This window comes from Microcaecilia unicolor, chromosome 1, assembly GCF_901765095.1.
Source record: "Microcaecilia unicolor chromosome 1, aMicUni1.1, whole genome shotgun sequence".
Lineage (NCBI taxonomy): Eukaryota > Metazoa > Chordata > Amphibia > Gymnophiona > Siphonopidae > Microcaecilia > Microcaecilia unicolor.
In genome coordinates this window covers 634,799,896-634,826,473 of record NC_044031.1, presented here as the reverse complement: position 1 = coordinate 634,826,473, position 26,578 = coordinate 634,799,896, and the positions used below count along the sequence as shown (strand labels likewise).

The following is a 26,578-nucleotide window of genomic DNA, read 5'->3' as shown; positions in this document are numbered from 1 at the left end:
TTAACTGCATGGGTACATAATCGAACTAATGGAATTGATCTAACAGACCATACAGATTAAACGAAAGAAACGGCATTATAAAGACCTGCCGGTGTGACACATTAGATCATGATGAGAAGGAAACTGTTGGATGTACTCAAAGAACAGGTGATAAAACAGAACATAATGTTTGTAGTGCTATGAGTGAATAACTAGGGCAAAATAATTGCATTATGTGGGACATAAAATGCAACCAGGACTTCAGGTGGAATGAGGAAAAGTAAGCTGAGAGGGTGAACTTACTTGTCGTCGTTAGTATGTTTAAATAACAGCTTGATGCTCTCTGTGTGCTGAAATAGAGCAAGGCTGTACGTAAAAAGACTTCAGTAAGTAATGGGTATTGTAAAGATCTGGCGCCAAAATAGATGTCCAAAGGTCTAGAAAATCTGACTGACGAGAAACAAAAAAAAAAACACTGAGGTTAATATAACATTACATCGTTTTATTCACAATACACTCTTATTAGAATCCATGACTTCACTTGGATATAATTTTTCTCACACAACTGGTGCACACACAAAAGTTATATATCACTTCTTCACATAAGAGTTTCTTCTCACTGTCACCTTACATATTTTTACATAAGGAGAGATTGTTTTTTTCTCTTCAGGTTATTGCAATTCGTAACTTTTTTTTGCTAACAACGACAAGTTCACCCTCTCAGCTTACTTTACCTCATGGCACCTGAAGTCCTGGTTGCATTTTATGTCCCACATAATGCAATTATTTTGCCCTAGTAATTCACTCATAGCACTACAAACATTATGTTCTGTTTATCACCTGTTCTTTGAGTACATCCAATAATTTCCTTCTCATCATGATCTAATGTGTCACACCGGCAGGTCTTCATAATGCAGTTTGCAACTAGGTGTGTCTCCTTTTTTACTGGGGTCTTTTTTTCTCCACTTTATAATTGACTAGTAAAAAAGGCCCGTTCCTGACACAAATGAAACTGGCGCTAGCAAGGTTTTCCTTGGCTCCCCTGCAGCCACCCATGTCCAGCGACCCTCCTCTCCCCCTGTGCCCATTGCAGCCACCCATGTCCAGTGAACCTCCTCTCTCCCCTGCCCCCCTCCTGCCACCCATGCCCAGCGACCCTCCTCTCTCCCCTGCCCCCTGCAGCCACCCATGTCCAGCGACCCTCCTCTCTCCCCTGCCCCCCTCTGCCACCCATGTCCAGCGAGCCCCTGCCCCCCCCCCTGCAGCCACCCATGTCCAGCAACCCTCCTCTCTCCCCTGCCCCCCCTGCATCCACCATGTCCAGCGACCCTCCTCTCTCCCCTGGCCCCCCTCCAGCGACCCTCCTCTCTCCCCTGCCCTCCCTCCAGCCACCCATGTCCAGCGACCCTCCTCTGGACATGGGTCAGCTGTGAGGCATGTTCCCCCCCCTCCCCGGGCTCTGAAGTTGACATCATAACGGCTACGGTGATGTCAGCCTGATCTACGGAGCCTAGCAGACCAACTCAGAATGAGCCACGGTCCCAGGCAGCAAGTCAGAACGTTGGAGGTGAGAATGATTATACAGGATGTTTTCTGGCAACTCTTCTGATACACAACATTATTGTTGAAGTGATTGTTTTGCATGTGATTTCAATTACCCCAATACTAACTGGATAAATGTTACATCAGGGAGTGCCTGGGAGATAAAATTTCTAGATGTAATAAACGACTGCTTCTTGGAGCAACAGGTCCAGGAAACGACGAGAGGGGGAGCCATTTTTCCTACATTTGCACGCAACTATGGAACGCACTTCCGAAGAACATAAAAACAACGCAAGATTTAACTATCTTCCGAAGACTATTGAAAACTGACTTATTCAAGAAGGCATACCACAAACAACTGTCCTAATTACTAAACAATAAGACTGAAGAATAAGACTGGATCGACCTTAATCACTCGATCAAATAACCTCAATGCGTTTAATAAACAAACAATCCCACTTCTAATCTAAAATCGATTACCATGTAACCACACAATACTGACTAACCTCACTGCCAAACACTATCACTTTCTACCCTAATGTCGATAACCGAGCAACAATATAATGTTGACACCTACACAAGATCACAATGTATTCTTATACCATGTATGTACACACTGAATGTAAAACCATGTGCAACTCTGTAGACCGGAAATGGCAATCGCCACTACGGCAAATGTAAGCCACATTGAGCCTGCAAATAGGTGGGAAAATGTGAGGTACAAATGCTACAAATAAATAAATAAATAAATTTTGGATCTGGTTCTTGTGGCGTGCAGGGCATAGTGGTGGTGTTGGATCCCCTGGGAAACAGTGATCATAACATGATCAAGTTTGAACTACTATCTGGGTTGAACCTGCAAAGGAAATCTACAGCAGCTGCATTTAATTTTTGAAAGTGCGACTATAATAAAATGAGGAAAATAGTTATAAAGAAACTAAAAGGATCGGCTGCTAAGGTTAGGACACTAAATCAGGCGTGGACGTTATTCAAAAATACCATCTTGGAAGCCTAGTCCAGATGCATTCCACGTATTTGCAAAGGTGGAAAGAAAAGAAAATGACAGCCAGCATGGTTAAAAGGTAAAGTAAAAGAGGCTATTACAGCCAAAAGATTGTCCTTCAAAGAATGGAAAAAGGACCCAAATGAAGAAAACAGGAAGCAACATAAACACTGGCAAGTCGGATATAAAGCATTAATAAAGAAGGCTAAAAGAGAATATGAAGAGAAACTTGCTGCAGAGCTAAAACTCACAGTAACAACTTTTTCAGGCACATCAGAAGCAGAAAGCCTGCCAGGCAATCCGTGAGACTGTTAGATCACAAAAGAAAAAAAAAGGGGTGCTCAGGGAGGAAAAGGCCAAAGCAAAGAAACTGAATGAATTTTTTGCTTCTCTCTTTATAGAAGATGATGTGAAATTTGCTGTGCCAGAAATGGTTTTCAAGGATTATGATATGGAGGAACTGAAAGAAATCTTGATAAACCTGGAAGATATACTAAGCCAAACTGGCAAATTAAAGAGCCAAACTGAAATTAAATCACCCGGACCGGATGGCATACATCCAAGGGTACTCAAAGAACTCAAACATGAAACTGCTGATCTGCTGTTACTAATAGGTAAAATGTTAAAATCGTCCGTAGTACCTGAAGATTGGAGGGTGGACATTGTGACGCCAACTTTTAAAAAGGGTTCTAGGGATGATCCGGGAAATTACAGACTGGTAAGCCTGACTGGTGCCGGGCAAAATAGTGGAAACTATTATAAAGAATAAAATTATGGAAAGCATAGACAAACAAGGGTTAATGGGACACAGTCAGCATGGGTTCAGCCAAGGAAAGTCTTCCGTCACCAATTTGCTTCATTTCTTTGAAGGAATGAATAAACATGAGGATAAAGGTGAGCCGGTTGACATAGTGTATGTAAATTTTCAGAAAACTTTTGATAAAGTTCCTCATGAGAGACTCCTAAGAAAACTAAAGAGTCATGGGATAGGAGGCAAAGTTCTGGTGTAGATTATGAATTTGTTATTGGACAAAAAACAGAGGGTAGAGTTAAATGGTCATTTCTCTCAATGGAGAAGGGTAAACAGTGAAGAGCCACAGGGATCTGTAATGGGACTGGTACTATTTAACATATTTATAAATGATATGGCAATCGGGACGACGAGTGAGGTGATTAAATTTGCAGATGATACAAAACTATTCAAGGTTGTTAAAACACGTGCAGACTGTGAATATTTGAGGAAGACCTTAGGAAGTTGAAAGACTGGGCATCCAAATGACAGATGAAATTTAATGTGGACAAATGCAAGGTGATGCACATTGGAAAAAATAATCCGAATCATAGTTACCTGATAGTAGGTTTCACCTTGGGGGTCAGCACTCAATAAAAAGATCTAGGTGGTGTTGTATATAATACGCTGAAAGCTTCTGCTCAGTGTACAGCGGCAGCCAAAAACACAAACAGGATGCTAGGAGTTATTAGGAAAGAGACAGTGAATAAGACCGAAAATACTATAATGCTTTTGTATCACTCCATGGTGCAACCGAACCTCGAGTATTCCATTCAGTTCTGGTCATCGTACCTCAGAAAAGATATAGTGGAATTAGAAAAGTTTTAAAGAAGAGTGACCAAAATGATAAAGGGGGTGGAACTCTTCTCATATGAGGATAGGGGGAAAGGGAAATGGGACTTGATATACCACCTTTCTGAGGTTTTTGCAATTACATTCAAAGCGGTTTACATATATTCAGGTACTTATTTTTTGTACCAGGGGCAATGGAGGGTTAAGTGACTTGCCCAGAGTCACAAGGAGCTGCAGTGGAAATCGAACTCAGTTCCCCAGGATCAAAGTCCACTGCACTAACCACTAGGCTACTCCTCCACTAAAGAGGTTAGGGCTCTTCAGCTTGGAAAAGAGATGGATGCGGGGAGATATGATTGAGGTCTACAAAATTGAGTGGTGTAAAACGAGTAGAAATAAATTGATTTTTTTTTTTTTATTTGTTCCAAAAGTACAAAGACTAGGGGACACTTGATGAAGCTACATAGAAATACTTTTAAAACAAATAGGAGGAAACATTTTTTCACTCAACAAATAGTTAGGCTCTGGAACTCTTTGCCCGAGGATGTGGTAACAGCGGTGTCACAAAACACCTAGCCACCCACCTGGGGTTGCCCCGAGGCCACTTAGAGGATCTATCCCCAGCACAGCTCAGGTCCGCCTGCACCTGCCGCTTGTGCTCTACACTAGCACCCCACTGACTGGGTCCCAACCGCCTCTGGGTGAGTCTCCCGCTCTGAAATTACCCCAGTGATTTCTAGGTTACTGAAGCCATACTCCAGTGGTCTCACAATTCCCAGAAAGCACACACAGACCTAACACAGAAACCACCAGGATTCTTTACCAGTCCAAACAGGCAATAAACTGAAAATTATTTATTGTCTTAAAAATTGAACTATGAACAAAAAATGTGCAATCAGTAAACAATAACAGGTAACTGAAATACGGATCAATTACAACACAAACTAAACATTTCTTTACTTTCTAGAAAGTTCCTGGGGAGATGAGGACATATAACTGCTCATATAGCTGCTCACCATTTATCAAATATAACTGTTTTACAGAGCTTCAGCAAAGAGCTACTGGGGCAAAAGTCAGTACAGTCCAAAAGAAGAGCGTTCCTGGGCCAATCAGAGTCCAGAACAACAAGTTTCAAAAATAGCTGGTTATATCACTACAGGCATTTCCTTTATCCTTGTGCTAAGGGGGTCTTTTACTAAAGGAATAAAATGGGCCCTGCTGCAGATAACAAGCTAATCCTTAGTAAAAGACTCCCTAAAAGAAGGACCAGTCATTCCTCTTAAACCATTTTGAACATAAACAAGCACCACCTGCTGGCCAAACTAGAGAAATACACTTCAAGAAATATTCAATACAATTTTCAGGCTTAAAAACAAGCTGTTCTGTCACAAGCGGTTAGCATATCTGGGTTAAAACAAAAAAAAAGGGTTGGACAAATTCCTGGAGGAGAAGTCCATAGTCTGCTATTGAGGCAGATATGGGGAAGCAACTGCTTGCCCTGGGATTTGTAGTATGGAATGATTTGGGTTTCTTCTGGGTACTTGTGACTTGGCTTGGCCACAGTTTGGAAAACAGGATACTGGGCTAGAAGGACCACTGGTCTGATCAAGTATGGCTACTCTTATTTTCTATGACCACTTTCTCAATCACGCTGCTGAAAAACAGGAGAACCAAAATCGGACGAAAGTTCATTCAATTAGAAGGATCAAGGTCTACTTTTTTCAACAATGGTCGTACTGCGGCCTGTTTTCATGAAACCAGATATTCACCAGCTACTAAAGATTTATTAACTATCTTAGTGGGCCTTTTTTCAAAGGCACACTAGCATTTTTAGTGCATGCTAAAAGTAAGTGTGTGCTAATCACTACAGATGCCCATATATTCCTATGGGCGTCTAGCACACACAAAAAAATGCTACCAGGCCTTTGTAAAAAAAAAAAAAAAAAAGACCCCCTTTGTCAAGACAGGAGCTACCTCATTAGCCAATTGATGCAGTATCCCATATGAACAATGATCTAAAAGAGAAGGCATAACACTGTAATCAATACGACTCGCCTACTCTTTCGACACTGTTACATTCGTTGTCCAAATAGAATTATCTACTTGGGCAACCTCCTCCATTACTTCAAGTTCTACTTTAACTGCATTCTTCAATTTCTCAACCTTACTCAAAGCTTCAGCATAGAAATTCACATCCGGTTCTGATCCTCCATCATCCTCCTTATATCCAGCCAACAAAAACTTCACCGTATGAAACGGTTCCCTAAGCCGATTCAATGCACCCTCAATCCTCTAATATCTAATAATCCTGTAATATCTATTCCTTTCATCTTCACTAAGTCTCAAATAATCCATCAAGCATATCTCTCAATCTAACATCATTAGTTTTATAACAATTTCTCTCAGACTCTCTCAATAATGGACCTGTTTTCCAGAGGCATGGCCTAAACTCCATACTCATTTTAACCTCCTTCATTGGAGCCACCACATCAAGGGCTAGATATCAACAACCTCAGTCAATGAACATGACTCATCAATTACCAGAACAAAACACACCATCCATAAGTCCTTAATCTTAAATTGTAGACGCACCACCATCATACCATTCAAACAATGCACCAAATATGATGCCAAAAAATCCAAAACAAAAACAGATCTAATACATGGCCAGCACAATGTGTAGCCCTCCGAACATGCAGTTCCACTGATACAGCAGACAGTAAACATAGTAAAATGTGACCATTTTCCATCAATAAAACATCACCCACCACTCATAACTTCTCAAAATCAAATCGATAAACCCATTAGAAAACTAGCAGTTTACTACAACCACCCCTGGTGCCAAACTACACAAATAGCCAAAGACTCATTTTGAATCACCAGGCATTCCCCACAGTCTCTCTCCTCAGCTGCCAATTCCACAAATTTAAAATTCAGACATGCCTACAAAAAAAAAAAATAAATTGCTCCCCTATCCTGCTTCCTTTAACGACAAGCCCATTCCCATTTAAATCCAGAGGACAACATTGTCTAACCACCACAAAGTCAGACTTCAACAACCAAGATTCAGACACACACGCATACAATGACATCATTGCCATCCACACTCCACATGATCACTGATGCCTTATTTCAAACTGAACGAGCATTAATATAACCAATTTTTACCCTACACTGAGTCAATTCCCCCTTCCCAAATAACTATTTTCCTCAAGCAACCAATAACCCTGTACACATCATGCCTCCCAACTCGAAAAGTTGACAATGACCCATACCTTCCCCTTCCCATCACTACTTTATTGGCAGACATATTTAAAACTAAAAAATACATATAACAATCTCATAAACCACGACTTTCCAATCACCCCCAAAGTCCACCCAAAGGAGCACCCAGCTCCTTAATCGCACTCCTTTGTCGGCATACACTGTCGGCTCAGTCTTTCACTACGTGCCCTAGAGTGACATCACTCAAGGGGCGGAGCGAGCACTGGTCCCAAGATGAACCGGACAGTTCTTCTAGGCAGAGAGGGGGGCTCCCAAACACATCGATAGGAGGAACAGCACAGATGCAGCAGATAACAACCCTCTAGCACTAGCTCAGTCTCTCACTGTGCATTTTTACAGCGTGGGTGTAAGTTTCTGCACTACTGGGACTGGTTCTGGGTACCTATTTTAGAAAAGCACAGAGGCACCTACGTTGTCTTATAAACTATTACAAAGGCACCCTTTTATAAAATTACCCTCAAAATATATAAAAAATTATAACAAATTAGCACTAGACTACAGAAACTGGGATTTATCACATAGTGCCAGCAAAGCATTAGAACATATACTCAATCACTAAATTGTCTATAGCCCCCCTACCTGCTGCTGACTGAAGCCAGACATAGCCACTTGCTTAGGTGGTGTGCCAATAGGAACTGCTCGGACCGGAGGACTGCCAATGATGGGAGAAGAAGAGCGTCTGGGCAGGACACATTCTGAAAGATCTAGTTCAGGCTGTTCCTGGTCAGGCTGCGGCTTCTCAACTAGGCCATACTCCTTCATGATGGACACAGGTGTTACCTCCTATGCAAAGGGAAAGGGGAAAATATACAGACATACACAAAAAGAAAATACTTATTCTGGTAAAAAATCAAAAGAGAACAAAACAGAAAGAGACAAGATGATGATGTATGTGAGAGGGAGGAAAGAAAGTTAAAATGATTAGTACTATCCCAATTTCATTATCCCCAGTATTCTATCAGTTACTAACATCCTTTCATTCCAAGTCAAGGAGGATGGGAGACTTCACATGATCATCAGAAGCCTCTGCTGGAAGGATGGAAGGCTTAACAAAAAGTACTGTACCTCCCTTAGCACAGGCGTTTGCAGACACCGCAGCACAACTGGCCCATCCCAAATGCTGTTCAAACCTTTAGTTAACTGCAAAAAAAAAACACACAACAGAATATCATCAGATTCCATCTTCTCCCTGAAAAACAGATATAACCTTCCTCAAAATCTTTGCTTTTAGACACCGTAGCACTAAGCTGCATCTTCAAGAAATTTTATAATAAGCATGGCATTATTTTAAATCTTATGTGAGTAGTAACACATTTCAGCAAACTCAACACTATAAAGATACATAGGCAAGGGGCTTACGCAAAGCAGTGATAAAAGTAATAATAATGAAAGGGGAAGAACTGTTCTCCATACGTTACACAGTTTTATGAAAAAAGTTGTGAAGCTCCATGAACAAATGTAGATTCACAGGAAAAGAATATAGTTAAGAGATGGGTTACCCAAAGGAGTCTAGAAAGCAGTGGAGAGCAGATGTAATGAAAGGGTAAGGGGATGGGACTTGATATACCCTCTTTCTGTGATTACAATCTAAGCTGTTTACATATTATATGCAGGTACTTATTTTGTACCAGGGGCTACAAAGCATAAAGTACTTATCACATGGATCAAGAATGATCAACAATCTGTATGTTGTCTCAAATTACAACAGAAAGTGGGAAAACAATGATATAGGGACATCACTAACAATAACAGAATATTTACCCAAATGACTAAGCAGAATAAACGAAGGGTGCAAGAAAAAACAGTAGCTATATGTGTTCATAGAATAAATTCCTAACACTATGTGAAAAAGTTGGGCAATATTATCATACCTCTAGATAAAGACCAAATTACTATTACTACTACTATTTATCATTTTTATAGCGCTACAAGGCATATGCAGCGCTGTACACTATACACAAAAAAGAAAGTCCCTGCTCCAAGAGCTTACAATCTAGATAAGACAGGTAAACAGATAGAACGATTAAGGGTAAGGGAATAAATAGGTGAGGATAAAGGAAAGGCAAGTGAGTAGTGGTTAGGAGTCAAAAGCAGTGGTAAAGAGGTGGGCTTTAAGTTTGGACTTGAAACCGGCCAAGGACAGGGCTAGACGCACAGGCTTGAGAAGTCTATTGCAGGCTTGAGGTGCAGCAAGACAAAAGGAACGGGGTCTAGAATAGACAGTAGAGGAGAAGGGGACGGATAAGAGAGATTTATCTACAGAACGGAGTATTCGGGGGGGGGGGGGGCGTAGGGAGAGACGAGAGTGGAGAGGTACTGGGGAGCGGCAGAGTGAATACACTTATAGGTCAATAAGAGAAGCTTGAACTGAATACGGAAACGGACAGGGAGCCAGTGAAGTGATTTAAGGAGGGGGCTAATGTGAGCATAGTGACTTTGGCAGAAAATGAGTTGCACAGCAGAGTTTTGGACTGATTGAAGAGGAGAGAGATGGCTAAGAGGGAGGCCGGTGAGAAGCAGGTTACAATAATCGAGACAAGAGGTGATAAGAGTGTGGATAAGGGTTCTGGCAGAGTGCTCAGAGATGAAGGGACTGATTTTGCTAATGTTATAGAGAAAGAAACAACAGGTTTTGGCAATCTGTTGAATATGAGCAGAGGAGGAGAGAGAGGAGTCAAAGATGACCCCAAAGTTACGAGCTGATGAGACAGGGAGAATGAGAGTGCCATCCACAGAAATAGAGAAAGGGGGGAGAGGAGAGGTAGGTTTAGGGGGAAAGATGAGAAGCTCGGTTTTGGCCATGTTAAGTTTTAGATGACGTTGAGACATCCAGGCAGCAATATCAGATAGGCAGGCTGAATCCTTGGTCTGGATGCTGGTTGAGATTTCAGGGGTAGAGAGGTAAATTTGGGAGTCATCAGCATAGAGATAGTATTGAAGGCCATGGGAAGATATCAGAGAGCCAAGGGAAGAAGTGTAGATGGAGAACAGGAGAAAACCGAGAACAGAACCCCGAGGTACACCGATTGGTAGAGGGATAGAAGTGGAAGAGGATCCACCAGAGTGTACACTAAAGGTGCAAAGCGAGAGGTAGGAGGAGAACCAGGAAAGAACAGAACCCTGGAATCCAAATGAGGATAGCGTATCAAGACGTAGGCTGTGATCAACAGTGTCAAAAGCGGCGGATAGATCGAGAAGGATGAGGATAGAATAGAGACCTTTGGATCTGGCCAGGAACAGATCGCTGGAAACTTTTGCAAGTGCAGTTTCAGTTGAATGGAGAGGGCAAAAGCCAGATTGGAATGGGTCAAGAACAGCATGAGATGAGAGAAAGTCAAGACAGCGGCGGTGAACAGCGCGTTCAAGTAACTTGGAAAGGAAGGAGAGGAGGGAGATAGGTCGGTAGTTGGAAACATGGGTAGGGTCAAGCGAAGGCTTCTTCAGGAGCGGTGTGACCACAGCATGCTTGAAGGCATCAGGAACGGTCACTGTGGAAAGAGAAAGTGAGGATATGACAGATAAAAGGGGTGAGAGTAGGAGAGATGGTGTTAAGAAGGAAAGGCCCGAAACTGGAAATGTTGTCCCAACACCTCAAACCGGAGAAACTGCTGATGAGGGGGCAAGATAGGAATGTGCAAATACGCTTCTTTTAGGCCCAGAGACGTGAGAAACTCTCCTGGCTGTACCGCCGAATGACGGAGCGCAGGGTTTCCATGCGAAAGTGTCGTACTCTGAGGGCCTCGATGACTCTTCGTAAGTCGAGGATCGATCTGAAATACCTGCCTTTTCGAGGCACGACAAAATTAATGGAATAGCGGCCACAGCCGAGTTCGGCGGGAGGCACCGGGATCACCACTCCGAGGTGCAGCAAGACTTGTAAGGTCTCCTCTACCTTCGCCCGTTTTACAGCTGTGCCGCATCGGGACTCCACAAACACGTCTCTCACGGGGTACCGAATTCCAGTCGGTAACCTTCTCTGATCAGGTCCAGGACCCACTAATCCGAGGTAATCTTGGTCCACTCCTCCAGAAAGAGGGAAAGACGTTCTCCTACTGCAGGAATCGAGGAGTGGACTGGCGTCCCATCATTGTGGAGGACACCCCTAAACTCCCGGCCTTGAACCAGCCCCTGCGGAACGTTTGTCCGAGTGAAAGGAGTTCCTCTGCTGAAAACGGGCACGTTGAGAAAACCCAGCAGAGCCCCCTAGGCGATACCTGCAAGCTTCACGGAAGCGAGGTCTGGAAGAGGAGGGAAACATAGAACCCTTGGAAGAAGGCCTCGGCCTATCCTCGGGTAACCGCTGGGGCTTAGAGTCCCCCAGGTCTTTCACAATTCCTCTCCAAATAACAGGAGGCCCCGAAAGGGTAACCTCACCAGCCTTTGCTTGTCAGCCACCCAATGCCGTAGCCAAAGAAGGCGGCGGGCAGAAACCGCCACAGACATCTGTTTAGCTGAAGCTCTGACCAGATCATAAAGGATGTCAGCCAAAAATGACAGGGCCGACTCCATCCGCGGGGCTACCTCAGAGAGGGACCCCGCACCATCCGCGGGCTGTTCCACCGCCTGTTGTAACCAGGAAAGACATGCCCGGGCTGCATAGGAACTGCAAATAGATGCCCTTAAGGCAAGACCCGTAATTTCAAAGGACTGCTTCAGCGCGGATTCAAGCCGCCGGTCCTGCATGTCTTTCAAAGCGACCCCTCCCTCTACTGGGAGAGTGGTCTTTTTTAGTCATCGCCGTGACCAACGCATCCATTTTAGGCATCCCCAAAGGGGCCAAGTGCTCCTCACTCAGAGGGTAAAGCTGACCCATAGCCCTGGCCACTTTCAAAAGCCCATCAGGGTCAGACCATTGAGCTGAAATAAGCTCTTGGATGGAGTCATGCACCGGAAAGGCCCGAGTAGGCTTCTTAGTACTCGCCATCCTAAGATTAACAGAGGAGGCCTCGCCTTCAGCAGGATCATCAATCGAGAGGGCCTGCAAGGTGTCAGTAATGAGAGCTTGCAGCTCGTCGCAGTGGAAAATCCGAACCGCATTGGGATCATCCAAATCCAGTGGCAAACAGGCACCCTCCTCTGGATCAGCTGTCCCTGAGGGCCTGCCAGATCCCTCAGACTCCCCACAGCCCGACCACAGGGAGCAAAAAGGATATGCACCACTTTCAGACGGGGAATTTACCCGTCTATGTTTAGTGTGTTTCCAACGCTCGGGGGAGGAAATAACATCCGAAGCCATCCATCCCCGAGGCATCAACACCCGGAGGGAACCCAGGATGCAATGCAGTGTCAGACACCTGCGGCAGAGCTCTTTTCAGCATGAAGGCTTTATGCATTAAAAGCACAAACTCAGGGGAGAAAAACTCACCCTGACCCTCCGCCTCCAAATTAGGAGAAACGGATGTTGGAGCTCCTCTGGCAGCCTCTAAACGAGGCGTCCCCCTACACTCAGACTCCTCTGCAACCGCGAGGGTCAAGACATGCAGCGCTTCCAAAATGGCGCCCGCTGCCAGCTCCATTGAGCAGGAAGAGTCATCGCTCGGCATGCTTGTACTAGCACGAGCGTCTAAGGAGCACGTTTTGCACAGCCCCGCTGCTGATCTGCGCTTACCACAACAGGAGCAGCGCTTAACTCCTTCAGCAGCCATCGCCCGACTGGACGGAAATATAGCAATAAAATGGCGGCTTCGTGCCAAAACTTACCCCGTTTGGAACGGCGTCCGCGGGACCTCCCCGGAGGAGCTGGGCACCACTCTCACCTCAGAATACTGAGTCAACGAGCTCCGGTCAAGCTGCACAGAACCAGAATGTCTGGAAAAAGCCTCAGCAATAGCCACGCTGTACAAGCGCGCACTTTTTTTTTTTTTTTTTTTAACGCTGTGAAGAAAGTTGGAGGCAGGCAGCAACAGAGGGACTCCGGGAGGAAGGGGGAATGGTAAGGCAGGGAAAGGGCGAACCTATATGCCTTTAAAGTGGGCACCACCAGCCACCCCTGCTCAACTGGCAAAGCACAGGAGCCACCCCAGGCAGAAATCCAGGAGCTGATCAAGCTACGTCCACACTTGCTGGGAGATAAGAACACTGAAAAACCACAGTGACCCTTGGATGGCTAGCCCCAACTGCCTTCAGTATTTCTCTATCTCCACCTGCTGGTAGGTGGATACAACCCATCAGTTAATGGATTCATCTGCTGCTGATGACAAGGAAACAGTGTTACTCATTATGTTTTGTATTATCCCAGGAGATGACTGGCTACTCTTTCTGTAATCTGAACCATGTAGATGAAAATTGCAGAATACATATGATGTATTATATTGTAAAGTTAAGTTGGATTTGAGCACATCCATAAAATCACTCGTCTCTGTGCAGAATCTGAACGAGTTGACCAAATAATCTGGTAACTATTATCATAAAAACCAGAACTTCTACAGGCCTTGGGCAACAAAGCCCACCTTACAGGCTACTGTCACCTATCTCTGTCTGCTGCTCAAACAGTGGAAAATATTTTGGGAGCAGCTGATCTGCATAATCTGCTCACAGAAGCATTTCACGTTCCACAATCTGAATAAAAAACTAAAATATAAGCTTTCCCTATCTTTCTTAGTTGTCTTGTTCCTGATCCAACTTTCCTTGTTATTACTATCTTCGATCTCAATGTTGTGGACTACTCTACCAGGTTTATCTATATGTTTTCCGCTAATAATTTCTTTTTCTATACTATTATGTGTATACCCTGGCAATATTGCTTTAGTCTTTGTAAGCTTTAAGTGCATACAGTGGTGGAAATAAGTATTTGATCCCTTGCTGATTTTGTAAGTGTGCCCACTGACAAAGACATGAGCAGCCCATAATTGAAGGGTAGGTTATTGGTAACAGTGAGAGATAGCACATCACAAATTAAATCCGGAAAATCACATTGTGGAAAGTATATGAATTTATTTGCATTCTGCAGAGGGAAATAAGTATTTGATCCCCCACCAACCAGTAAGAGATCTGGCCCCTACAGACCAGGTAGATGCTCCAAATCAACTCGTTACCTGCATGACAGACAGCTGTCGGCAATGGTCACCTGTATGAAAGACACCTGTCCACAGACTCAGTGAATCAGTCAGACTCTAACCTCTACAAAATGGCCAAGAGCAAGGAGCTGTCTAAGGATGTCAGGGACAAGATCATACACCTGCACAAGGCTGGAATGGGCTACAAAACCATCAGTAAGACGCTGGGCGAGAAGGAGACAACTGTTGGTGCCATAGTAAGAAAATGGAAGAAGTACAAAATGACTGTCAATCGACAAAGATCTGGGGCTCCACGCAAAATCTCACCTCGTGGGGTATCCTTGATCATGAGGAAGGTTAGAAATCAGCCTACAACTACAAGGGGGGAACTTGTCAATGATCTCAAGGCAGCTGGGACCACTGTCACCACGAAAACCATTGGTAACACATTACGACATAACGGATTGCAATCCTGCAGTGCCCGCAAGGTCCCCCTGCTCCGGAAGGCACATGTGACGGCCCGTCTGAAGTTTGCCAGTGAACACCTGGATGATGCCGAGAGTGATTGGGAGAAGGTGCTGTGGTCAGATGAGACAAAAATTGAGCTCTTTGGCATGAACTCAACTCGCCGTGTTTGGAGGAAGAGAAATGCTGCCTATGACCCAAAGAACACCGTCCCCACTGTCAAGCATGGAGGTGGAAATGTTATGTTTTGGGGGTGTTTCTCTGCTAAGGGCACAGGACTACTTCACCGCATCAATGGGAGAATGGATGGGGCCATGTACCGTACAATTCTGAGTGACAACCTCCTTCCCTCCGCCAGGGCCTTAAAAATGGGTCGTGGCTGGGTCTTCCAGCACGACAATGACCCAAAACATACAGCCAAGGCAACAAAGGAGTGGCTCAGGAAGAAGCACATTAGGGTCATGGAGTGGCCTAGCCAGTCACCAGACCTTAATCCCATTGAAAACTTATGGAGGGAGCTGAAGCTGCGAGTTGCCAAGCGACAGCCCAGAACTCTTAATGATTTAGAGATGATCTGCAAAGAGGAGTGGACCAAAATTCCTCCTGACATGTGTGCAAACCTCATCATCAACTACAGAAGACGTCTGACCGCTGTGCTTGCCAACAAGGGTTTTGCCACCAAGTATTAGGTCTTGTTTGCCAGAGGGATTAAATACTTATTTCCCTCTGCAGAATGCAAATAAATTCATATACTTTCCACAATGTGATTTTCCGGATTTAATTTGTGATGTGCTATCTCTCACTGTTACCAATAACCTACCCTTCAATTATGGGCTGCTCATGTCTTTGTCAGTGGGCACACTTACAAAATCAGCAAGGGATCAAATACTTATTTCCACCACTGTATATAAGATTTCCATAGATCTACTACTACTACTAATCATTTCTATAGCGCTACTAGATGTACGCAGCGCTGTACACTTGAACATGAAGTGACAGATCTGTTTCTGTTCTTTATTTCATTTAAATCTACAACAGGAAAATAAAATTTCCTTTAAAACATGGCAGCTGTATCCATCCTCTTTTGTTCACCTGCAAGGAAGGTCGAGAATGGATGGCACCCATGATGGCAGGATCTTCTAGCTCACTGTCGATCACAAGCTTGCTCAGACTCTCTGCCAGATTTTCTTCATGGTCCCCCAAAAAATCCCCCTCATCTTGGAGTGGAGCATTGTTGTTCAGCAGTGGCCCACAGGTTGCTTGCTGCTGCTCAGACTGGGTCTTGTCTTCCAGCTCAGTCAGTCGGTCATGCTCTTCTTGCCAATCATCTAAAAGAGATATGGGAACAGGAAACATTAGTAAGAATAGAAAGAACCTCTAGTAGAACAAAATGCTAAAAGCAGCTAAAAAGGGATAGTTAATGAAGACTCAATCATTATGAATGTAGATAGCTGAGTAGCTAGTAATCATAAGGCTCTTGTAACAACTTGCCTCCTGGAGCAATGGTAGCGGACTTCAGGGATCACCTACATAGCATTTCAACCAGTTGCTTTTCCAGCAACTTTGTCATAATATATGTGGGTACCAGTGACACAGGGAGGCACAAGAGACCAAATTTTGGCTTCAAGGTACAAGACTGAAATCTATTCTCAGACATGCTCCCCATTCGACTTAAGGGATCTCAGAAGCATGCTAAATTCTTAAGTCTCGTTGCATAGATGAGATGGTACAAGAGGGCTTTAAAACCATTAGGAATGGAGGAATTTTTGAAGAAAGGGAAGTTTATTTTATAAGGTTGTATGTAACTTATCTCCCTCTCTCTCTAGCCATGCATAATTATGAAGAGGAAGACAAGCGATTCACCTCTATCCGTTCCACTCCACTCAGTATTTTACAGATCTCTATATGATATCTATCCCTCAACCATCTCTTCTCCAAGCTGAAAAGTCCTAGCCACTTTTATTTTAGTCTATTATTTTTATTGATTTTATAATAAATCCAAGAATAAACCAATAAATGAGTACAAAAAGGGCACGAGGAAAAATAGCACAAACATTTGAGTTATGTGCATTATCAATAAAACATTAACATGTTTCATCGCATTTCAACATTTTTTCATAAAGTTAGCACACAATTTTGATCATTTAGAAATACAAGATTCATATTTGTAGCAGGTGTAGACTAAGCTTCACCACTGAGTATGATTGACTTGGTTTAAAGCTTTCCAGTAAGCAAAGACCACCTTGAGTGCAATGGTAGGCAACGTATTCAACAGTAAGCAATTATTTTACTCGAGAACATTTTTAAAATAGCTACCTTTAAGGAGTAGATATTTATATTCAAGAGGACCAGAAATGTTACAAATAGAGGAAATAGTAGACCATATAGTAGACGAATATGATTGAATGCAGGAACAATCAAATATGTATTTAAATGAGCCAGGCAACATTTACAGGACCAACAGGTGGTATGAATAGAAGAATCAATGTGATGAGATTTCAAAGGAGTACATCAAGGTCTATGTACAAAAAAAAAAAAAAGAACATAGCTTGCACCACTGAAGAAGATTTGGAGCTTTGAAATGTAATTTCCATAATGTTATTCCATGTAGAATAGACATGTATTGTGAAAGTTCACTTTCCCAGCATTTACGTAGACCAGAGCAGCTTGATTACATCTGAGATTTTAAATATCTTATATAATAATTCTCACCTCCAACGTTCTGTGCTTGGAACCGTGGCTCCCTGGAGGTGGTCTGCTAGGCAGAGACACGCACTGACGTCATGACAGCTGATTCCAAGGCAAGGAGAGGAGTAGGGAAACACGCGCAGCGTGATTCCCTATTCCTCCACCTGCCTCGGAATCATCTGTCACCCCCTGCGCTACGGCCCCCTCGACGTCAGACGCACGCAGAGAAACTTGCAGAGAAGATGATTGAGGAAGCAACACGAAGGGCACAACAGCACTTCGGCTGTCGGGGGTTTGGGTCCCCCGTCAGCACAGGTAGTGCACAACGGCGGCGGGGGGCAGTTTTCACTGGCAGGGGGGGGTCGAGGGGGCCGTAGCGCGGGGGGGGGGGAGAAATTGCCTGCCTAGGGCCCGTTTCCTTGCCTTCAGAAACAGGCCTTTTTTACTAGTTTATAGATAAAAGATGTGGCATGTCCAGTATTATGCAGTTGGGAGCAAATATTAAGAAGCTCTGGAGTGAAATTTTTTTAATATTAAAGTTGTACTTTTTGAGCATAGAGAGCATTTGCAACCATTGATAGAACTGTGAATGAGGTAAGATAGAACTGTGAATGAGGTAAGGAATATTCATTATGTATATCAATAAATGATTTCCAAGTGCAATCTGATAGATTAATAAAAGCACTGAGATCCCATATGCCTATTCTTTGCCACTGGGACCAAGAGATTTGGGTTTTTTTGTCAATTGAAAGGGACGAGTTATACCACAGAGGTAGGTATACAGTCTTAGACCAGAAATAGTCCCAGAAGATAAATTTATGATATAATCAATTATGGACCTCTGCGGCAACTCCTTTCATGAGAGCCGGAATATCTCTTAGCTCGCCTTGCAAGCTCTTCACAGGTCCAACATGATTTTTATATTAGATTCATTATTTTGATCTTTTTGAATATTTTTATAAACTTTTTAGAAATTTTAAAACAAATTTCATGTCCCATATAAAAAGCAATGTTGGATTTACATTCTTGATACTCTATCCCCCAGGGGCCTTAACAGCCAATTAGACTGGGGATCCCTGCTGTGACTTCAGAATCTTAAGTAGTTTTTGATTGGGGGATTTGTGACCTGTTCTGATTGGTGGGGAATAGTGCTGTGAACAATTTAAATATAGTCCATGTTGCCACCATGTTTAAGGAGTTATTCTACCATGGCGTACAATGCGGTAAGCAGGTTTTAAGTGTAGGCCAGTGTTCCTTTCGTTTATGACTGCAAATAAAACTAAGTCATTTTTGTAAAAGCTTTTTTCGATAAATAAGAAAGATTTAAGATGGGATATGAAATTGTTTTAAAATGTCTAAAAAGTTTATAAAAATATTCAAAAAGATCAAAATAATGAATCTGATATAAAAATCATGTGGGACCTGTGAAGAGGTGTCACGTATACACAGCAGGAACCTGGGTTTGTGAGCCCTTGGGCCACTGCCGAGGAGCGGCAGCGGCAGGAGAATCACCCCAACACCAGATAAGGCAGACCGGAACTGGAACACAGTGGACTGGAGTAAGGCTTCACCTACACTTGGCCACCTTTCACCAAGAGTTGAGCTCTGGGCTTCAGGCGGCCGGTAGGACTTGCAGGACAAGGCAGGACACAGCAGCAAGCTGACAAATACCAGGAACACTAGAAACACGCTGGGTTCCAGGAAAAACAGCAGGCAAACGAACAATCCAGAAACAAGCCGGGTCAGGGCAGGCGGCAGGCAGAAGAATAGTCCAATAAACAATCCGGGTCTGGGCAGGCAGCAGGCAGAAGAATAGTCCAATAAACAATCCGGGTCTGGGCAGGCGGCAGGCAGAAGAATAGTCCAATAGACAAGCAGAGTAAAAGTCACCAACACGAAAAGCACAAAGGCACTGCAACACTTCACACCAAAGGAACGCCTCTGAAGAACACTGTTGCAAGGCAACTAGGAACCTTACCAGGTGGTTAATAAAGGCAGGTCACAAGGGAGTTCACCAGGTATGGGTGCTGCTTGGTTCCAAAAAACTCCCAAAACAATCTGGAGAGCTGGAAGATCCGGACCGGACAAGCATATCTTCTGGAACACGGTAAACGGTAAACCATCACTTCGCAGCATTCCCCAGGTCTAAACCCCGGGGACCGAGGTGACTGCGAGCCAGGGACCTGGGCACAACCGTGACAAGAGGCAAGGCGAGCTAGGAGATATTCTGGCTCATGAAACGAGTCGCTGATGAGGTCCATAATTGATTATATCATAAATTCATATATATTTTTTTTTTAATTTAAAATTTTAGACTCTGGGCTCTTTTGATACTATTCACTGTATGACTAGTCCCAGTCTGCTTGATGAGATAAACCTTTAAGTGTGTCCTTTTGAAGTTGAGTTTTAGACCAGGGCATCAAATTTAGATAGTAGCATGTGTATTGTTCTGAGGAGTGGATTAGTTGAACACTTCTTAGGAAAGCACATTGCTACAAGATGGAGAGGTAATGGAGGAAAAAATATTTTTCATGCAATAACCAATGAGGGTTGATAGAAAGATCAGAAGGAGAGATCCATTCCAAACCTTGATGAAAGCTTTATATGTCAGGAAAATTGCCCTCACTATACAATTTAGGGGCCTTTACAAGATAAGTGAAAACCTAGGGGATTTATAGCTCCATAGAAATACAGTTAACATTTGATCTAAAGATTTATAGAAAGAAATAGGAAGAAACTAATGGAATCACGCTTAAGACATAAGTGATTTCTGGGATAACCATCATTTTAGTGAATCCAATCTGCCCCACCAAAAAAGGTGATGGGGTGACCATGCTGCAAGAGAATCATTAACTTTATGCAGGATTTTATCAGTATTAATTTTTATTCAGGATAAGAGGTCTCTATGAAAGAATATGCCCAAATATTTTAGGGAAGAGGTGGGAAAATTAGGTTCTTACCTTGGTAATTTTCTTTCCTTTAGTCATAGCAGATGAATCCATTACGAATGGGTTGTGTCCATCCACCAGCAGGGGGAGATAGAGAGCACTGAAAAACCATAGTGCCTCATGGCCAGCTAGCTCCATCTGCCTCTTCAGTATTTGAAGCTTCCAAAGCAGTGTTACACCACAAAGTAGCATAACATGAACTTTCCTCACAGTGGATGAATGCCCCAGAACAGGAGCAATAACACAAAGGAGGGACGAACTCAACCTCCTATAACAGAACAGAAATCCGGAAGACTTGTTTTCCAACTTCTCCCAATGAGGGAACATATCTACAGGAAAAACTGAATATAAAACAACATCAATCACACAAAGAATCACTGAGGGAGGGCTCATGGATTCATCTGTTATGACTAAAGGAAAGAAAATTACCAAGGTAAGAACCTAATTTTCCCTTCCTTGTCATCAAGCAGATGAATCCATTACGAATGGGATGTATCAAAGCAATCCCTAGATAGGGTGGGAACAAGCCACACCACGTGCCAGCACTTGTGCTCCAAAATGCGCGTCTCTCCTGGCAGCCACATCCAGCCTGTAATGTCGGGCAAAAGAGAGCTTAGAAGCCCATGTCGCTGCACTGCATATCTCTTGAAGAGAGAGTGCTCCAGATTCAGCCCAAGAAGAGGAAATCGCTCTTGTGGAATGTGCCTTGAAGGCTTCAGGTGGAGGCCGGCCAGACAGCCGATAGGCTGAAAAAAATAGCTTCCTTGAGTCAACGGGCTATAGTGGCTTTCGACACTGGAGACCCTCTGCGCGGACCTGATAACAGGACAAAAAGATGATCAAAGGTCCTAACAGCATTTGACATGCGCAGATACTGCAACAGAGCCCTTCTCACATCTAGGAGGTGCAATTGCCCAAAGGCTTTCGGAAACTCCTCTCTGGAAAAGGAAGGCAGGAAAATAGGCTGGTTTAGGTGAAACGCTCAAACCACCTTAGGCAGGAAGCAAGGCACAGTACGTACCATAACGCCGGACTCTGAGAATTGCAGAAAAGGGTCTCGACAGGACAGCACCTGGAGCTCAGACACCCGTCTCGCTGGAGTAATGGCCACCAAAAAGACCGTCTTTAGGGTCACATCCTTCTCTGAAGCTCGCCTTAGCGGCTCGAAGGGCAAACACTGAAGGGTCTTTAAAACTAACCCCAGGTTCAAGGCCGGACACGGAGCCCGCACGGGAGGACGGAGCCAAAGCACCCCTCTAATAAACCATTCCATATCCGGATAAGCAGCCAGGGAAAGGCCAGTGACCTTCCCTCGAAAACATGCTAAGGCTGCCACTTGAACACGCAGGGAATTTATAGGCAAGTCCTTTTTGTAAACCATCCTGCAAAAAGTCAAGTATCAGCGAGACAGAAGCCCACATAGGTGTAATCGCTTTAGCAGCACACCAAGCCTCAAACTGGCGCCAAATCCTGGCATAAGCCACGGAAGTGGAACGCTTGCGGGCCTGTAGGAGAGTGGAAATAACTTTACTGGAATAACCCTCGTCTCTCAATTGCGCCCTCTCAATAGCCATGCTGTAAAACCAAAGCGGCAGGCGTCCTCCATGGTCACCGGTCCCTGTGACAACAGATTCGGTACCAGAGGCAAAGCATGGGGAGCCTCTACCAGCATCCGCCGGAGGTCCGCATACCATGGCCTCCTGGGCCAATGAGAACCACCTCTCCTTGTTGTAGCCGAATCCGCAGGAGTACTCGCCCTATCAAGGGCCACGGAGGGAACACATACAGGAGGCCCTGAGGCCAGGGTTAAGCCAAGGCATCCAACCCCGCCGAGCGAGGATCTCTCCGTTTGCTGTAAAAGCACGGGACTTTAGCATTTGCGCTTGAGGCCATAAAATCCGCTACGGGCGTCCCCCACTTGGCTCAGATCTGAAGAAACACTTCGTCTGCCAGTTCCCACTCTTATGGGTCAATTTGATGCCTGCTTAGATAATCGGCTTGCATGTTGCTCTGACCTGCAATGTGAGCTGCTGACAGAAACTGCAGATGTAGCTCGGCCCAGTGGCAAATTTGCGCGGCCTGTGCAGCCAGTGCTCTGCACTGAGTGCCGCCTTGTCGATTTATGTAGGACACTGCTGTCGTGTTGTCCGACAGAACTCTGACAGCCAATCCTTCCAGGGTCGAGTGAAAAGCCAGAAGAGCCTGGAAAATCACTTTCAACTCCAAGCAATTGATGGACCACTCCGACTCCTCAGGTGTCCAGAGACCCTAGGCATGCCTTTCCCGGCAATGTGCACCCCAGCCCTTCAGGCTGGCATCTGTTACCACCAGGCACCAATCGGGGAGCGCTAGCGGCATTCCTTGCCACAGCATGCTGTCTGAGAGCCACCACTCCATACTGAGCCGGGCCGCAGAGAGACATGTGCGTCTGCATTGATAATCCTGAGAAATTGGAGACCATCGTTGAAGCAGGGAGCACTGCAGAGGTCTCAGGTGCGCTCTCGCCCAGGGCACCACTTCCAAGGTGGCCGTCATCAACCCTAATGGCTGGACAATGTCCCAAGCGCGGGGGCAAGGCATCCTCAGGAGCAGACGGACCTGGTTCTGAAGCTTGCACCACCTTTGCTCGGGAAGAAAAACAAACCCCGAAGCTGTGTCGAACCGGACCCCCAAATATTCTAGAGATTGAGAGGGGGTCAGGTGAGTTTTGGCCATATTGACAACCCAGCCCAGAGACTGAAGTACTGAGACCACTCTGGCTGTTACCTGATGACTCTCCTCTGTCGAGTCCGCTCTGATGAGCCAGTCGTCTAGGTACGGGTGAACCCGAATACCTTCTCGCCTGAGAAAAGCAGCTACTACCACCATTACCTTGGAAAAGGTTCTGGGAGCTGTGGCGAGGCCAAAAGGCAAGGCCCGAAACTGGAAATGTTTTCCCATCACCGCAAACCAAAGAAACCTTTGGTGCGGGGGCCAAATAGGAATGTGCAAGTAAGCTTCTTTCAGGTCCAGAGACGTGAGAAACTCTCCTGGCTGTACCACCGCAATGATGGAGCGCAGGGTTTCCATGTGAAAATGCCACACTCTTAGAGACTTGTTGACTTCTTTTAAGTCGAGGATGGGCCGGAAAAGACCCTCCTTTTCGCGGCACCACAAAGTAAATGGAGTAACGGCCGGAGGCGTGTTCAGCGGGAGGCACCGGGGACACCGCCCCTAGGTGAATCAAGCCTTGCAAGGACTCCTCTACCGCTGCCAGTTTGACGGCAGAACCGCATCATAACTCCACAAACACGTCTCACCGTGGGCACTGAATTCGATTCTGTAGCCATCTCTGATCAGGTCCAAAACCCATTGATCTGAGGAAATCTTGACCCACTCCTCGAGAAAGAGGGAAAGCCGTCCTCCTATTGCAGGAATCAAGGAGCGGGCCAGCACACTATCATTGAGAGGGTCGCCCTTGAACTCCAGGCCTTGAGCCAGTCGCTGCGGAACACTTGTCCGAACGAAAGGAGTTCCTCTGCTGAAAACGGGCACGAGAAGTGGAGTGGAGGAGTGGCCTAGTGGTTAGGGTGGTGGACTGGTCCTGGGGAACTGAGTTCGATTCCCACCTCAGGCACAGGCAGCTCCTTGTGACTCTGGGCAAGTCACTTAACCCTCCATTGCCCCAGGTACAAATAAGTACCTGTAAGCCGCATTGAGCCTGCCATGAGTGGGAAAGCGCAGGGTACAAATGTAACAAAAAAAAAAAAAAAAAAACAGCAGAACGCCCCGGGCGGTACCTTCTAGCTTCACGGAAGCAAGGTCTGTAAGAGGAGGGAACCGCCTGACCCTTGGAGAGAGGCCTCGGCCTATCCTCGGGTAAGCGCTGGGGTTTAGCATCCCCCAGGCCTTTAACAATTTTCTCCAACTCCTCACCAAATAGGAAAAGGCCTTGGAAGGGCAACTTCACCAACCTTTGCTTAGAGGCCATGTCAGTCGCCCAATGCCGTAGCCAAAGAAGGCGGCGAGTCGCCACTGCCACCGCCATTTGTTTAGCCGAAGCTCTGACCAGATCATAAAGGGCGTCAGCCAAGAAAGACAAGGCCGACTCCATCCGTGGTGCCACCTCAGTAAGGGGCTCCGCTCCATCCCCGGGCTGTTCCACTGCCTGTTGAAACCAAGCGAGGCAGGCTCGGGTAGCATAGCAGCTGCATGCAGACGCCCGTAAGGATAAGCCTGAAATTTCAAAGGACCATTTCAGAGCTGATTCCAGGCTTCGATCCTGCATGTCCTTCAGGGCAACTCCTCCTTCAACTGGGAGGGTAGTCCTCTTTGTCACAGCCGTGACTAGGGCATCCACTTTAGGCACTGCTAGGAGCGCCAAATGCTCCTCACTTAGAGGGTATAATTGCCCCATTGCCCTGGCGACTTTCAAAGGACCCTTGGGGTCAGCCCATTGAGCTGCAAAAAGCTCTTGGATGGAGTCATGCAAAGGAAAGGCTCAAGCAGGTTTCTTAGTACTTGCCATCCTCGGATTACCAGAGGAGGCTTCGCCACTCCCAGGAACTTCAATAGACAGGACCTGCAAGGCATCAGAAATAAGCGCTGGCAGCGCGTCACAGTGGAAAATCCTCACCGCGGAAGGATCATCTGGATCCGGTGGCATTCCTGCACCTTCCTCAGGCTCTTCAGACCACGAGGGCCTGCCAGACCCCTCAGAATCCTCACATCCCGACCATGGGGGGGAGAAGGGGGTGCGCCACTCTCTGAAGAGGAATTAACCCTTCTGCGCTTGTCTTGCGTCCAGCTGTCAGGGGAAAACGCGCCTGACTGAAATCCAAGGCCGGGCTCCACTGGAGGGGGAACAGTTAGCAGGGCAGAATGAGATCCCTGCGGGAGCGCTCTTTTTAACATGAATGCTTTATGCAACAGCAACACAAACTCAGGGGAGAAGGTTCCAGTCCGGGGATAGAAGCTCCCCTGTTAGCCTCCACACAAGGCTCCCCTCCAGTTTCAAACCCCTCCGCTTCTGCGGGGGTCGCACCATGCGGCGTGTCCAAAATGGCGCCCGCTGCCAGCTCCGAGCGGGAAGAAACATCGCTCGCCATGCTCGTGCCGGCCCTGACGTCTGAAGAGCACGATTTACAGGGCCCTGCTGCGGATCTGCGCTTGCCACAACGGGAACAGCGCTTAACAACCTCTGCAGCCATCGCCGAAAACGGCGGAAAATTCAAAATGGCGGATTCGCACCAATAACGTCCCGATCGCGGGCCCTCCCCGGAGGAGCTACAAAACGCTCTTACCTCACCAGACCGAGTCCACAGAGCTCCAGTCACACCGCACAATCAGAAGAAAGCCTCTTTTCTGGAATCTCAGCACCACAGCGCGACAACTTTTTTTTTTTTTAACGCTGTGAGGAAAGTTAGAGGCAACAGCAATAGAGGCAAATTTCCAACTCCAGAGGATCAGTAGAGTGGGAAAGGCAGGGAAAGGACTAACCAATGTGCCTGCATCCACAAAGGAGAGTGTGGGAAAAGACAGGGACAGGTCAAACCTGTGTGTCTACATCCACATCGGGAGCCGGGTAAGGCAGGGAAAGGGCGAACCTATGTGCCTTCAAAGTGGAGCTGCAACACCCCTGCTACCACTGGCCAAAGCACAGGAGCCACCCCAGGCAGATTTTTTGAAGGAGCTGAATAAGCTGCAACCACCCTGCTGGGGAGATAGAGAATACTGAAGAGGCAGATGGAGCTAGCTGGCCATGAGGCACTATGGTTTTTCAGTGCTCTCTATCTCCCCCTGCTGGTTGATGGACACAACCCATTTGTAATGGATTCATCTGCTTGATGACAAGGAATAGCCATTTAAGGGGGTAACCAGATATAGTAAAAGGACACAATGGGCATTTAAGGGCATGAGCTCAGTCTTATCCCAATTAATTCTGTACTCAGATAGGGTAGAAAAATGGGATATTAACTGGTTAAGTGCCAAAAGTGACTCTTGAGGTTAAGTACAGCATTATATCGTTGGCATATGCCGATCACTTATATTGATTAGAACCAAAAGTGACACTTTTAATATGAGGATTTTGACATTTAGCAGCCAATAATGG

General features: G+C 45.5%; 1 protein-coding gene across 4 annotated transcripts in view; it reads right to left on the bottom strand.

Moving 5' to 3' along the window:
• Positions 1–26,578, bottom strand: part of PATL1 (PAT1 homolog 1, processing body mRNA decay factor) — a 292,622-nt gene that overhangs the window by 221,545 nt on the left and 44,499 nt on the right. For all 4 annotated transcript variants that reach the window (XR_003944007.1, XM_030221195.1, XM_030221217.1 and 1 more), the window contains exons 3-5: positions 15,944–16,179; positions 8,457–8,531; positions 7,971–8,174 (exon numbers count right to left, since the gene is read on the bottom strand). Coding sequence is in view for 3 of the 4 variants with exons in the window: in XM_030221195.1 (XP_030077055.1) it covers positions 7,971–8,174; positions 8,457–8,531; positions 15,944–16,179 (515 nt within the window). In the remaining variant the exon portion in view is untranslated. The remainder of the gene's footprint in view (positions 1–7,970; positions 8,175–8,456; positions 8,532–15,943; positions 16,180–26,578) is intronic.